The 16,096-nt window shown below is 40.4% G+C and overlaps 2 protein-coding genes across 2 annotated transcripts in view; both read left to right on the top strand.

Annotated features, from left to right (window-relative positions):
* Positions 1–985, top strand: part of agbl4 (AGBL carboxypeptidase 4) — a gene marked incomplete at its 5' end in the record, with an annotated part of 291,765 nt that extends 290,780 nt beyond the window's left edge. Inside the window, 2 exons of the mRNA XM_080032655.1 lie at positions 610–703; positions 873–985. Coding sequence (XP_079888781.1) covers positions 610–703; positions 873–978 — 200 coding nt within the window. The 3' untranslated portion in view covers positions 979–985. The remainder of the gene's footprint in view (positions 1–609; positions 704–872) is intronic.
* Positions 986–1,711: 726 nt separating this feature from the next.
* Positions 1,712–16,011, top strand: spata6 (spermatogenesis associated 6). The gene is made up of 11 exons (XM_080032966.1): positions 1,712–1,812; positions 3,726–3,863; positions 4,096–4,144; positions 4,289–4,330; positions 4,452–4,576; positions 6,255–6,335; positions 10,947–11,372; positions 12,710–12,806; positions 13,005–13,045; positions 13,303–13,466; positions 15,781–16,011. Exons 1-11 carry the CDS (start codon positions 1,729–1,731, stop codon positions 15,890–15,892), a joined length of 1,359 nt encoding a protein of 452 aa, XP_079889092.1. The 5' UTR covers positions 1,712–1,728; the 3' UTR covers positions 15,893–16,011.
* The last annotated feature ends 85 nt before the right edge of the window (positions 16,012–16,096 follow it).

Below are 16,096 nucleotides of genomic sequence, written 5' to 3' on the forward strand. Positions count from 1 at the left end.
CAACAAAATCAAAACAACCCAGTGCATCCCAAACTAGACCAGCTGTTATGTAGGCATATTTGTCATCTTGACAATGCAATTAAACTTTCAAATTTAGTTCTGCTTTCTTGCCTTCTTTTTAAGATTATTCCCATTAAGACAACATTGTGACAAACATGATGGAGTTGGTTGTCACAATGTGTTACGGCCTCTGCACACATCCTGCGTCCGAGAAACGCAGCAGTAAGGTAAGGCGACGCGCTCCAGAGGATGTGTGCAGAGGCCGTAAGGCGACGCGCTCCAGAGGTAGACGCAGGATGTGTGCAGAGGCCGTTAGGGTGTCTTTGATGATTAATTTCTTCTTTATTACTACAATACGTTAGAAAAAGGGAGGGGTATACATTTCAAGCCAACACCTTAAGCTTCAATTAAATGTAGGAATGACTATTGAAAGATGTTTAGGTGATGAGCAATTCTCACTAGTAAAAAGTGTGCCTACTAGCCCCAGTCTCCCCTACTCTATGTCTGGCTTTTTACCTGCTACATGTTCCCAAAAGTTTGATCTAGTAATGCCTCAAGCAGTGTTACCCGAGACTTCAAAGACAATTAGCTTTAACTCACTGTCCTCAGATATGAAACTGGGCAGGAACGTGGCACGAACCTTCCTGGATTATTACAAACTCAATAACCTCATCAAGGACAACAGACCAACTCACTTTCAAAGGTAAGTATGGAATTATGGATGAAATACATAACTGAATAAAAAAAACAGATGTGAGATTGATTTAGCTGTTGTATACCCCTAGCAATTGGATGTGGTTTTGTTTGAGCTATTTCCTGAACTTTATTGTAGCATCTCTCAGTCATTCATATTGATATGTTTTTGTCTGCAGTATGGAGGTGAAGTCCTACTCGGGCGACAGTAACATAAAGGGCAATGAGGTTGGCAGAGACACAGCAGACAGAGAGAGGGAGAAGAGCCAGGGTGTCAGGCACTAGACAGACGGACAGACGGACGCAGACTGAGCATGCATAAAATGCTGAGCACCATAGCAGGAGGATCCTTCACACTTCATTGCCTTTAGAAGCTCCACATCTCCCTGGCTAAAGAAACTTATTTTCACAGATTTGTAACAGTGGGATGACTGGTACGTGCAGGACTAAACTCTGAACAGGTTTCGTCCTGGGTTATTGTTGACTATAAAATTGTAGAATGTGGTGACTTCTAAATGTGGACTATTGAATGCCAAGCAAAGACAGACTGAGGCCTTTATTCAGCAGCAGCAGCTCCATTTTTGTTTATTTTGTTGTAAATCAATGCATGCTTCCACTCTGTTTACTGACTTATTTTATCACTTCACTATGGTGTCATGATCTCTGTTGTATAATTACTATTAGTCATTAAACACTACAATTCATAAAGAACATTTTCGCAGTCTCTTGTGTTGTAGGCTACTGTTGCATTATTGTTTGTGTAAATGTAAAAATCATAGGTAAAATTCAACTTTTGGTCATGCAGGCTTGTGAGACCCATGTTTTTGTGTGGATTAAGCGTGCACCGTTGTATTACGCCTACCTACGTATAATACACAAATTAATAAAACTGTGAGTGAGTGTGTGTGTGTGTGTGTGTGCGTGCGCGCGCGCGCAGAAAGCATTTGATTTGCCACTTCTTGGTCACGTGATTGTACATCCTCTCTGACTGTTGCTGTTTGGCAGTCATGACAACGAACTTTGAAAGTTGGACGAATGGCTACACTGAAGAAAAATCTTTCCTCCTCTAAAACGCATCAAAAGTCTCTGAAATGTACCGTGTACTTGGACATTCAGAAAGTAAGTAAGATACGTGTTAATGCTGCTCAACTGCTACGTAACTCAAGATACTGCCCTGGTAACATTAAGCTAGCTAGCAAGTTTACATCCTCTTCCCTTTGTCAACTGTGGTGTATCCTAAATTGGTTTAGGTTTTCGTGACAAATGGATTTAAATGTTGTTGATAGTTGTACCTAACAACTTCAGAAATACCTTTCCTGAAACCACCTCAACAATATGAATTGTATTGAGCATGCTGTAACTTAGTAGCTAATTCATTTGAGCACTTGTATCAATTTTAAATCTGTGTAGCGTAGGCTATGCAGAGATGATGACGGAGAGACGACAGTCAAAATAAAGTATTTTTACCCAGGGGGCAAAGTGATTTTATGGACATGGAGCGTTGTAAAAGGTTGTTCAACAAAAATGACATCTAGGACCTTCCACGATCACAACCTGGGTGGACAACCTTGTCAACAAGCTGCTGGAAAGCTGCAGCAGACCGACATAGAGCATATCAGAACCACTGTGCGAATGGGGGTGAATGGGGATGGGCTAATAGGGAATTTTTTTGAAATTATAGATATCATTATGAAACTTTGCCAGTTGATTACCGACATTGAAACAAACACTTTTTGTATTACAGTATTTTCCAAAATGTTTAAATAAATATGAAAAATCATCAATATCTTACTAATGATGCGTAAATTTGCATATCTGCAAAGCCCCAAAATCTAGATGTTGGAAGAAAACAAAGTCAATTTGTTTTTAAATTTTGAAAACAAAACAAGTGTCCAACTGCCTGAAGCCTTTCCTAATCACAGTTCAAATTTGATCAATAACCCATTGAAAATAAATTTTTTACACAGTTACATTTCATGTGCCATGGACCAAATGTGTCCTTTTGGAGTCTCCAGCTGGTATTTTAGGAAACGGCTAGACATTCCCTTGGAAAAAACAGTGTATAAAATGCATTTTCTATGGGTTATTAATCAAATTCGAACTGTGATTAGGAAAGGCTTCAGGCAGTTGGACACTTGTTTTGTTTTCAAAATTTAAAAACAAATTGACTCTGCTTTTGTCCAACATCTACATTTTGGGGCTTTGCAGATATGCAAATGTACACATCATTAGTAAGATATTGATGATTTTTCATATTTATTCAAACTTTTTGGAAAATACTGTAATACAAAAAGTTGTTGATTTAATGTCAGTAATCAACTTGCAAAGTTTCATAATGATATCTATAAGTTTAAAAAATTCCCTATTAGCCCACCCCCATTCGCTTAAACAGTGGTTCTGATATGCTCTATGTCGGCCTGCTGCAGCTTTCCAGCAGCTTGTTGACCAGGTTGTCCACCCAGGTTGGGATCCTTGAAGGTCCTGGATATCATTTCTGGTGAACAACCTTTTACAACGCTCCATGTCTGTTTTTCAAAAAAAAAGGGGTTTTGCCCCCTAGGTATTTAGATTACTTCAGCCATGTATCTCCTTGCTTTCACATTGCTCGCATTCTCACTTATTTTATTATAAGGACAACATAAACTTATTTAATTTGTGTATTTTTTATTATTTGTTTTTAATTTGTATAGCTGAGATGTAGATGTTCTGTAGATAATTTCTTAGTTGCTTTCTTACTCCAGTCATAAACCTACTCATATGCCCTTGAGCATATTCTGTAAATATTGAGCAAATAGTTTTAAATGTTTTCTCTTTCAAATTATGAAATGTATTATTATTATCTAGTTTGGTAGCAGCAGTTAACAGGTAGGCTTCTTCTGATATGTTTCAGAGGATTGCATTACCATACAAGCACATAGTTTATTGAGATTTTAAACTAAAGACAGAAAGAAAAAAACAGCTAGTTAACACAAAAAACGACAGAATGCCTGCACCGATACTGCACCCACCTGTTAACACTGTTTTGTGTGCAGGTCACATGTCCAGGAGTGCTCTTGTCTAAAAGCAATGACATCTACCTCACTGTGTGTATCATGGGCCAGTACAGGAAGACTCCATGTCTGCCACCTGTGTTCCCTTTACGCTTCCACCACAACATGACATTTGTCAAGGTGAGAATTAATAACTTTGTATTTCAGGAATAAGAGTTGCCTCCATTACTTAGGCACAAGATGTAGAATTACCATGCCTTTACATATCCACCAATTTGAACATTACTACCCTAAACTCCTGATAGAGTTAGGTATCTAACTCAGCGGAGAACGGCAGAGTTAAATAACGGGCTGGCAGTCTCATCTTGTTATAAGTATTGATTTGCTTTCTGTACTCTGTCTGTTTTCCCAGACTTTCCCCGGCATTGTTGACCCTGCTGATGTAGCTGACCTCCTCGAAGGTAAAACGGCCGCCTGGGATTTGCTTCCTCGTCTACCTTGTCTTGAATCCTCTGCTATGCAAGCTTATAGGCCATTAGCTGTGATACCAGATTACCACATTAGCTCAGACACTATATTATGTGATTTGTTTTTCTCCCTCTTAGATGACACAACGTCTTTTGAGCTGATTCAGTTGGTGCCTCCAGGTACGCTTTTTTCTGATGATGCATTATGGTCATGTTGAGTCCCAACTGTATCTCGTCATTACAGACTGCAACAACAGGATCTCATCCATAGATTGTTCTCTTGTGTTGTGTCTTTGTTCAGAGGGTAGGACCCTAGCCACCATGGAGGAAAGCAGCAGAGACTTCCTCTACCCTGGACCCAGACTGAGCTCTGTAGAAGGAGCTGTAGAGAGAGAGATACTGATGAAGAGGTCTTCTTCTTTTCCAGTATGCTGATTTTTTTATATTTTATTTTTATTTATGTATTAATCCTCCAGCCAAGAATTACACTCACAAGAATGCTCCAAAGAGCCCATTTATGAGTTATTTGTAAAGTGTGAGTATCAGTGTATTAATCACTAACTCAGTATTTTTTTAAGAGCAGCTCTCGGGTGATCACAGGTTATGCTAAGAGAAGAAACAGCTTATGAAGAGATATGTATTCACCTTACATCTGCCACATTATAGCTTCTTTAAAAAAAGAAATCGATATGTTATGAATATAACTTTGGTTCCCTGAAGGAGAGGAATGAGGTACAACACATTAGTATGGGATATCACGCCCTCGCGTGGCTGACTGAAGACACCTCTATTCACGTCTTAAAAGGCAACTGACCTGTGGTGACGTATGTGAGGTCCCGCCCGCACATAAAACACCGGTCACCAGTCATTTCTCAGTTCAGTATCCGCTCTTCACCGTGCCCAGCTGCGGAGTGGGGCAACCATGTGTTGTACCTCGTTCCTCTCCTTCAGGGAACCGAGGCTATATTCATAACATATCGTTCCCTTTCAGTCGATTCACTCGGTACAACACATTAGTATGGGACATATAACCACGCCTCTAGAGCAGCCACCGAACAAGGGTGCAGTTTACTTTGTGGTGTGTAATCGCTTATATCTCCTGCAGTTTGTTTTACTACTGACAACCCTTTCTCCCAAATTCCCAAAGAATGAAGGTATATACATATGAATTAAAAGAAAATTGGCAGAAACTGTAACAAAATTCTGCAGTTGACAGGCGTTTTACATCAGATAAACTTGTATAATAACAATACAATACAGACGCATGAAAAGTAATTGCAACCTAAATTAATGCCATATTTAAAGTCCTTGTTACATGTGTTTTTTCTTAAATCTCTAATTTTAATCCAGAATTCTAACTTTTAGCTGTTTGATAAACATGTGCTAAACGGATCAGGGAGAGGGTTAGTCATTGGTGTTTACAAGTTCCTCACATGTCACAGCAACCCGACATCGTGCCGCTTGCCACGTGATCCCGCTTGACTGGCACCAATATTGCACGTGTCATTCATAGGCTTGAGAAGATTGTTGCTTTCTCTAAGTGAGTCCCCTCCTAATCTCTGCGGCTCCCGTGCCTGTGCACGACAGGCAGGTACACTGCCAAGATAACCAATTCAAAAGCGCTGTCTTGTCTTGGACAAAGTGCAGTCATTTCTTCCGAAAAGATACGGACGGTAGTTCGCCTCCCACTTTGTTGCTTTTGCTTTTTCCTCCTCCTCTTCTTATATCATCTTTTTCTCTCCCTTCCTCCTCCTCCTGTCACATCCCCCCCACCCCCCCACCCCATTGTGTCCTCCGAGGCACTAAATGGCATATTGAAATGTCTTTAAACACCATTCCCCTCACCATCGCTTTTATGTGTTTTTGTTTGAGGCCCACATAGCAATTTAGATGTCTCTCTCCAAATGCCATATTATTTAAACATCACTGGAGCCGTTCTCTTTTCTGCAATTTGTTTTTCTCAAGCCAGGCGTAGATTGAAGATTTGTGGTTGTAAATTGGTGTTCCAAACATCGCTGTTATCTGTCCTTTTGTCTTCATCCCCCCCCCCCCCCCGTTAAAGGTGTTGTGTTTATTCCCATTGTCTCTCTCTCTTTCCCTCTAGGGAATCTCCCCCAAAGTGGAGTTTGCCACGACATCAGTCATAGAAGAGAGTGCTGGGGGGGAAAGCTGGCCTGCCCCACCTGTAAGTCTGTCATTGTCTGCTGTTGGTTGTATCTGCTTCATGCCTATTGTTGATTGGTAAGGCATTTTAGAAGGAGGCTGTTCTTAATGCGTACATTTTGTTTTCTGTTTGTGGTGTTTCTGAACAGCTTAGTCGAAATTGAAACCATTCAAATCAGTCAAAGAGCTATAATCACACACAAGTCAAGTAAACAGAGCGTTTGTCAGCCTTCAGAATGTCTGGAAACTGAACACATCCCAGCTACACTACTCTGCATCAGTCTGAGTGTTGTCCAAAGCCAGAACAGTGAACAGTTAATCTCTAGAGGGCTCTGATGAGTGGTATCGCTCGCCATCAGATTTGCCTGTTTCCGCCATACATACCCACCTTCTGTTGTTGCCATGGCTACTGCATCTATCTGTCCATACTGGCAGTGTTTCAAGGGTATCTGTTCTCTCCTTGTGAATGTAATTACGGGGAGGCCGATCTGTGATGCTGATAGTGAGGCTTCTCTTTACATCTCCAACTAGCTGGGAGTTTACACAATTTTTGTCACAGAACCAGAGGATAATTCTTTTTTAACATTAACTATCCAAAATAAGGGTCACCTGTATTTCTACCACTGCGTCCCTGTGTATTCTAACTGCACCCATTTAACTCTTTGAAAAATTATCTGACTCTTTTGAACTTTTCAGTATAGAGCTGCAGCAGTTTGTTAATTAATCAATGGGTGAATATATACAGGAAAAAAAGTGAAGAAAAAAAGAATAGACAAATGAATAATTTGTATGAAATAACATTCTCTGGTTCCAGCTTCTTGGCAAGGTTTGGACTTTAGACAAAGGGTATTTGCTGATGTAATCTATGGCTGGATGACATTTTGCACAGATTAATTTATTATGAAAATGATTTATTATTACTTATTTGCAGCCCTATTACTTTCATTCTACTCCCTCGTGGAGTGTGTGTGCATGGAAATCACAGCAGATTGACACGATGAGGATAGAATGGGGCTCCAAATTTAGACTGAAAAAGAGTGTTACTTAAACATACAACAGTGTCCTGTTTCTAACATATGATCCATCCCACAGCGGTTGCCGTGTTTCTGCCAAAAACACTAGCATGCATTCCCCAGGTGCAGGAACCTACGCTAAGCTATTTGTTTGAATGGGATGACATTGACAGGGAAGCAGATTGTCAGAGTGTTCTCCTAAAACCCTTAGGGAGATGTCTGGTTCAGAGCCCCGCTGTGGCTGTCAGACAGTAGAATTTCTCCATTTTCTCTCTCCTAATGGCTCCTCAGCATAGGCATTTCCCTGACTGCCTGCCCATCTGACAAACCATGTCCTGTTTTAATAGAGATTTAGTTTGATAGCAACGTGCACAGAAAAGCCTCTGAACCTTCAGTGATATACTGTATATCAGGGGTGGCCAACCAGTCAGAGACTAAGAGCCACATTTTTTACTGTGTTACTGCAAAGAGCCACATCGTACACACGGGTACACATGAACATCCCCCCATCCCTTCCTCATACAAGCACACACACACACACACACAGACCTCTGCTCAGTCAGATTTACTGTAAATGTCACAACCAAAATGATAATGCAGTAACAGCCTTAACTATGTTTCACCCGTTTCAGTTGAATTTTGTATTATTATTATTTTTTAAATAAATAATGCTTGTGCATGCTACCAGGCCCAGGGGCACAAGGGCTCAAGGGGGCCCTAAGCTAAGGTACTGATAACTTTACATGTCTTATAGTCAAAGAGCTCAGTCACTCATGTCAATAAAAGGTTCCAAAAAGGAATAGCCTAAATATAAGGAAATAAATCATATGGGCCCCTCAAATACAAAAAGCAATTGTAAAGCAACAGCATTATTAGCTCTGTCTTAGGGGCTTCATGAGGGGCCTCTAAGGCCCCCACACATACAGGAATAAACTTTCTATGTGTAAATTATATACTGTTCATAAAAAGTAGCTATCCACCCTTTATCTGTTGAAATGGGTCTCTCCATCATATAACATGGGTCTGCAGACCAATCTACTGTTTTTGCAGTTGCAGAGTAAAGGATGCTGCCTGCTTAAGAAAAATCAGAAAAATAATGTTCCTTCTGCAGCTCAAGATTTGATTTAGCCTCTAAATTTTCCTCTCTAAGTGCATCAGATTGATGCATTTTACTTTAAAATGGTACACATTTTCTTCCAGTGTGCAATGCCCCCTGACCCCCCAACAAGGACCAGGGTCCCTCCCACAGTGTCCCAAAATCATCTGGGAAACACTGACTTTCTTAATATGTTTTTTTGCCAATAATTGTATGTATCTGTGCGGAAAAGTCAGTATAACTGACTGGATAGGTAGGAGTGGGGGGGGCCCTTTGAGAGTCTTGGTCCAGGGGCCTATTATCTCATAATCCGTCGAAGAACCAACTGGATTCCACAATCTTTTTAATTTTCGCATTATTTATTTAAAAAAAGATTTGAAGCCTTGAAATGCGCTAATGACGCCTGGCATATAAGGCAGAATGGCTTGGTATAACGTTCAACAAAAAATATAAACTCTCCCACTCTGTTTCTGAGCGAACTTGACACAAATTGTTTACTCACGGAAAACCTCCCTCCAAGCTGAGCGGCCAGTTTTAGGTTGTGACCACACCAAACGTTTGCGAACGTTATGTTGCGTCCTCAATTAAACATTTGCGAACAGGCATACACATACACATTAACAAAATAAAAAATTAAATAATAAACAACATGTAAAACAAACGTAAGAGCCGCATGAAACGTTTGAGAACATGCCCACACAAAAAAAAGTATAGAAAAAAAAAAAAATTATAATAACAAAATTGTATATGAACTGAAGAGCCGCACGAAGCAAGGCAAAGAGCCGCATGCGGCTCGCGAGCCGCAGGTTGGCCACCCCTGCTGTATATAGCCTACACTCTTACACTTACACTTTTAAGCAATGTCTGACTCCTTCTTTGCAGTTTGTCTGGTGCTCTAATATTTTGTCAATTATCATTCTTGTGTTTATATACATATATTGTTGTCCAAAAGTCACTTTTAACCATGCTAGCAGCACCTTTAGGGGGTCCCAATGTTGATCAACAGGTCCATCTGCCTGTCAGCCTCTCTGCCAAGTGCCAACCACTTTAGTTCAGACTGAAATATCTCAACAATTGTTAGAAACAATAGATTACCTTGCAATATTATACGTACATTTATGGTCTCCTGGGGGTGAATACTAATGTCTTAGGTGATCCCCTGACTTTGCCTTTAGCGCCAACAGGAGGTCAAATATCTAACTTTTCATAACATCTAACATTGACTGTGACCAGATGGGTTGGTACAATTTCTGAATGACTGATGATCTTCTGATTTCCTCTCGTCTCACTATGATTTTGACTTTTGTAGGTTTGTAATCAACTCCCTGAGATTTGTACTGGCAGGCATGTCCCCTCAGGATGAATTGTGGTCACTGATTAAGTTGTTGATATAGCATAATTTTCTGGTTGTTTTTGGCCACACACACACACACACACACACACACACAACAAGGATCAAATACCTGCAAAACTAATGACATTCCCATCAACCACAGGGGCACTTTGTACTACGTACATTATTTAGATTACACCTGTTTTGCGTGATAATGGCATTAGCATTGCCATTGTGAGCGATGTTGTTGGTATCATGGATGTGGTTAGCATCAGAAGTTAGCATTTAGCTTAAGGCACTGTTGTGCAGCCTCACAGAGCCACTATCATGGATGTCAACCCTTTAGTCTTGTTAGTATCGTAGGTCATTATATGACAAGCTGTTGAACAGTGTCTTCACCACAGAACGCATACAGTGGAAATAGCATTTTATCACTTCAGACCAACATTCACACACTCAGTTGGTGGCAGGAAAAGGCACTCTCAGTTTCTATCCCAACAGGCAGAAGAGTTGAAAGAAGTCGGAAATGATGGTAGATATGTGTGGGTGGGAGAACATACTTTGCCTAATTCCATTAATCTAGACCATTCTCAAATGGCAACCTCGATGAAGATTTATCCATTGTTTAGTTTCTCTTAAAAAACGGTTTAAATGTTGTGTGATTTCCCTTATTAGCATTTAGATTATCTTTGTTTTACAGCCAGGTAATGCCTCTTTATCATATTAGACTGGAGATGGCCATCAAATGCAATTAACATTTTATCTTAACGTATTTATCCCCGGTTGGCATTACCCGCAGGAAGTGGGATATTGCATCGGAGAATGATGTTAGTGGCCATTAGAGTTATTGAAGTAATTCTGCAGAGGTTGTCTCCATGGCAGTGCTGACTGCTAGAGCCGTTGTTGTTGTTGTAACACTTAAGCTGAATGATTTAGCTAATGGTTTAATGCTTCTGTCCAGGGAGAGCAAGTCTACGTGGAGAGTGTGAGCAGCTGCCTTAATGGCTGAAATGGCTGACGCTTGTGTAAAAAGAACAACACTGTGGTCTGCAGAGAAATCTAAACTGCTGAGACAAATTGAATGTGTCACCTCAAAATGGAGACGTGTGAGGACAGCTTGACAGGTCTCTTTCTCTCTCTCTCTCTCTCTCTCTCTCTCTCTCTTTTGTTCACTTGTCCCTGTACCCACAGACCTGCTCTCTTTCTCCAGTGAGGTCATCTTTACCCCCGTCCCGACAGAGTTCAGCAAAAAAGTCTTTGACATTCGGCAGGGCTTCTTCTTCTGAAAAAGACGATGCAAACTGTGTCTATACAAAAAGTGGGAAGGAGAAGCTAAACACTGAGACTAGAGTTACAAACTCTTCAGCGTCCACCACACCCGGCCGCTCCCCTTCTTCAGTCCTACCTAACCGCAGTCCCCATACGAACAAGAAGGAGAGAAAACGAGTTCCCGTGGACTCTGGCTACTGGAAGCCCACGGTTGCCTCAACGTCACGAGCCCTGTCCCCTTACACTCACCGTAGGATGTGTCAGCTCTCAGTGGACGCCAGGCTCAGCCATCTCCAGTTGGGACCTCACCACTTCAGGAAGGAGGCAGAGAGCCTGGAGCCCTTATTGGTTGGTAACATTATAGATATATTCTTCCTACCATCTGAAAGCCATTTGACAAAAAGAAGGTGATGTGATGGTTTGTTCAATGCCAATAATACAGGTGTTCAGTGGACAAGGGTTACGAAATTAATGGGATCCCGAATTGATGTGCGCAAAGTAAACCCCAATGGGCCCCTTCACAAAATGTAACATCATCTAGTAGGCAGATTAAGTGGAAGAGGCATAATAATAGAGCAGTGCTAATCTCTTTACCTAAGCCGTTAATGGATTTTGACGTCATGAAAATGTTTCACCGTGTAATTCGGCCTGTGGTCCTCACTGAGGGGTTTTGAGTGTGCTTTAATAAAGCACCCGCCCTGGTTTAAGGCTGGTACACAGTTTGTTTTAACACTCTAAATAATGGCGGTATCACTGCTATGAGACATTTGCATATGACAGGGAAGGAATTTTTTCTGATCACACAGCCTCAGGGTATTTACAATTGATGGGACACGAAACAGCACGGCCTCTAGTTCTGTGACCCTCGCTGTAGCCTATTACCCGCTGCTTCATTTACAACAAATCTAATCCTGAGGTATGAATATCAAAAACCCACAAGCATGCTGTTATTAGAAAAGAAATTATTAGGTACAGAGTTGTTTGTTTTTTGTCACACACAGTAATGGAATTTACATAGAATACAACAGGCGTTTTATTAAAGAGAGGAGCTTGTTTTTCCCACTCTGCTTTTCCTGGGGGAATCGACAATTAACCCTGGTAATTGAGAGTCAAGCTGCAATTAACAAATAGATACCTAATGAAGTAGCTGAGCCCCATGGTGAATGCATTATTAGAGCATTTTCAGAGCCTCAATTCTCAGTTTTTTTGTGTTGAGGGAAGCACATTCCTATAGAAAACACAACCAATGTCCTTTGAGATGGCTGGTTATTCTGGAAGTAATCTTTGTTTTCTTTGTGCTGGTATTTGAAATGATTTAGGGACAAGTGGAGTAACAATCAACAAAGCTTTTCATTGCAGTTTTTCCTTCTATTCGGCACATACTGTGGATGGGATGAATATATTCCTTAATTGATTTCATTTAATATAGCAGATAAAACATGTCTTCTTTTGTCGTTGTATTCTAGTTTGAAGCTGGTAGACTGTGAGGTTGATTAATGTATAAGTATCAGTATATTGTTTCAAAGTGAAGGAGTGAGAAATGCTCCTTGCTGCAGGCTTTAGTCCCAAAACAACCTCTCTCACTGTGCGGGTGTTTTACTGTGTAGATGAAATCATTCCAATGACAACAGTGTTAAGTTTATGATCATTGTTTGACATTTTGTTTCCGTGGTGTGTTATGCCAGGCCTCTTGTCGCAGTAGTTTCCCTGAGAGAGGAACTCTGTCCTCCTCTCCACGGAGAAGTGTTTTGCGTTCACACTCTGTCTCAGCTGACTACACAGGTAGGCCTTCAAGCTCACATATACTCATACCACAATTGTTCTAATTATAACAAGATCGTTTTGTCTTGAGCCAAATGTGTGTGAAAAAAGGACTAGACTTGATTTCTTATTTAAAGGAAGTGGATATTATTATGTTATGCAGTCCAAAAGTTGTCATTAATCTCTCTTCATAATTATTTTTTTTCTTTGTCCCTGTAGATTCGTCTCTCCTCGGGAGTTACAGACCAACAACAGCCAGAGTAAGTCTAATTGTAACATCTATAGCCGGCAAATGCTATTCTTTCTATACTAAACTATCTATGTGAAAGTAATGACAAAATGGTAACGTTCAATGTTCATGTTCATTGGCAAAAAAAAAAAAGATTCAATGCAGTTTTGAGAATTTGATTCAACATTTTTCAGACTCGACTCCAAAACATACTGCTAAGTATAAAGTGTATTCATTAGTTCACACTGTCACTTAACTTAAACCCTGTTTCCCTCTTAACTCTTGCAGAGGAAGTTAGCTTCTCTGATGGTCCACTTTTCTCCAGAGACAGAGTCCAGACTTGAAGCACAGACCAAAAGCCCAACACTGAAAGATGCTGCCTCAGCTCAGTCCACTATGACCGTGTCCAACCCCAAAAGTCCTCTGAATTTCAACCATTCCCTCAGAGAAAGGTAAAACACTACAATCCTTTCAACCCCAAGAGTTTAAAAAAAAAATCTTTTGCACATTTTTAAAATTCAAAAATACAAAACAACTTCAATGTGAAAAAAACCACAATCAAAAATGGGTTTAATTTTCTCAAAAACAAATTTCTCACAAATTAGACTCTTCAGAACCAAACACATTGGAGACGGATGACACTTATATGTAATATTATAATGTGTTTTGTTGATATGGCCCAGGTTTAGCAGGACTGGCTGCACCACAAGCCCCCATAGTTTCCTGCTGTTGATGTTATGCTATGACAAAATTGTCTTAATCACAGAGCAGGGTTGATCAGCATGCTTGTTTATAACTTTGTGTTGAAGTGAATTCTATCTTTGCTCTCAGGATCACCTTACATCCCAGACTTTGTTTTTTTCTAGGCACAAAACCATCATAATTTCATCACACTCGTGCCGAAGCAGGCGAAAACCTAATCTGATTTTTTTTTTGTGGTGTTTGCCCTGAATTTATCCTGATCCATCTGTGTTTGCTCAAAACATTTTAAACACAAGAGAGGCACCTGTATGAGTTTCCAATTACAGTACACTGCAAATAAATGGCAGTCCCATGAGATGCTAGTCATACACTGCCGACGTTGATGATCATGTGTGTGCATATGTGTGCAAGCTCATACACAATCCAATCTTTAATTTTTGATCACACATGACAGGCAGGATGAATTCCCCTCCACCTCTTAAATTACACGAGGTGATGTCTTGTCATGTTTGTTCATTACTGATACAGGAGGCAGAGAGAAGGCAAAAACAAAGAGGAAAATGCTATTGATTTGGGTTTCAGCTTGAGTCTGATGCATTTGACCCGATGCACGCTTTAATACATTCAGAGAGACCTTGTCATCGATCCTGGCAGCTGTGAGTTAAACACACCGATGGGACCGATGTTCCATTTTGTTTTTGTTTGTTTGTGCATTCCATTCCCCCTTCCATTCTGCTCAGTCCATAAGTAAACATTAAAATCAATAGACAATCTTAAACTGCAAAGTAAATTGTAGGAAATGAATGATACTTTTCTCTCAATTGAAAACGCGACAGGAGTTGCAGGGGGGAGATTAGAGCGGGCCTTTGTAGATTCCCTCCGACACAGAGAGGGGCACGTCTTGCCCCCCGAATCTTTGATCTATAAAGAAAATGACAGATGCCAGTGGCGACGTTTGCTCCCTAAGCCCCGAAGTCTCAGTCTATTCATGTCTCCGGATGATTTGTCCTTGATGACTATTTGAAGCAGGTAGCAAGTTTATCTGATTACGGATGAAAAGCTTCCATTCCCAACACTGCCAGCCTGACCAAGACACAAGCCAGTCATCACCCCATCCACTTCCCCAGAAATAGACAGTGATGAGAGGCAATACTGGAATGTATTACTGTTCACTTCTGTATCTGTCAGTGCAAGCTTTTATTCCCCCAACTGCCTGTAGCCAACTTTAACACAAATTTTTATTATATATTATATATTGGTGGAGCATATTTATCCTCCTGTTCAACCCTAAGCAGTATGTTTTGTGCAAGTTGCACCCAAAAAAGGTTGAATTTAGAGGAACCAAAATGAACGTTTAGATGTGGTATTTTGAAAGTCTGTTGAACACAGTACACCTTAGGCATGTGACAAATCAGTGCAATGGGGATTTCAGCTTTGCATCTAACACATCTTTGTTATGTTACAGCACAGACTAGTGGACAAAAGGAAAACCTGACATCTGGAAAAAACTATGGCTTTTGGAACCTTACTTTAGTGAGATTTTTAATAAGCAATTGATGTAATTTTTCAAGCAAAAATGCCAAAACATTCTGTTTTTAGCTTCTTTTAATGTGTAGATAAGTCATTTGAAAGGGTCACCTTTACTCTGGGAACATGGGCATTCTTTGCAATTTTTGGACCCTTATTAGACTTAATAAAACTTTTTTTCTGGTGATTCCCTAAAACAATGAAAACGGATTAAATCTTTTGTTTTTAAATGAAACGCGATCTGTGGTCGTAAGTTGAGACAAAAGATTTCCGTGCGTATCTTGAATAGTGCTGAAGAAAAAAAACATCCACTAAATCACCAGGAAAAAATAAGGAGGGATGTAAGATAAAAATGCTATTTGCGTAGCAGAAATATATAAATTGTCTTATCTGTTGATCCCTTCTGGGGGGGGACCTAACCCCTTAGGTTGGGAACCACTGGATTTTGATGATGAAATGTCAGCCCATTGCAGGTATATGTGGCTCAAGCTGTTAATGGGTCTTTATGTGCCGGTTCTTCGTGTTTGTTTTCCTCAGGCTCCAGACCAATCAGACCAGTCCATCCTACTGGGAGATCCACAACCGAGTCCTGAAGATTCTACAGACACACAAAACCAAATGGGACCACCAATTGCCCTCTGACCTTTAATTTAACTAAACTGCCCACAAGGTGACCAAATAACAGAGGTTAGAATACCAAGACTATTCAGTGTTAAACCAGTCACTATATTTTCTTTGTTTGTTTTTAAACGCCCAAAATGTCAAACCAAACAGTGCCATATAAAGAAGAAACGTGTGTGAGAAGGAGAAATTGTGGATGTAAGCTGCATCTGTTAAAGACTCATCTCTCGCG

The sequence above is a fragment of the Ammodytes marinus genome (assembly GCF_949987685.1).
Source record: "Ammodytes marinus genome assembly, chromosome: 8".
NCBI lineage: Eukaryota > Metazoa > Chordata > Actinopteri > Uranoscopiformes > Ammodytidae > Ammodytes > Ammodytes marinus.

Bases quoted from the DNA above. Each gene is read 5' to 3' on its own strand.
- spata6 (XM_080032966.1), top strand. From the start codon at position 1,729: ATGGCTACACTGAAGAAAAATCTTTCCTCCTCTAAAACGCATCAAAAG. The intron at 3,864-4,095 runs GTGAGAATTAAT...CTGTTTTCCCAG, and splicing joins ACAACATGACATTTGTCAAG to ACTTTCCCCGGCATTGTTGA. The intron at 4,331-4,451 runs GTACGCTTTTTT...GTCTTTGTTCAG, and splicing joins GATTCAGTTGGTGCCTCCAG to AGGGTAGGACCCTAGCCACC.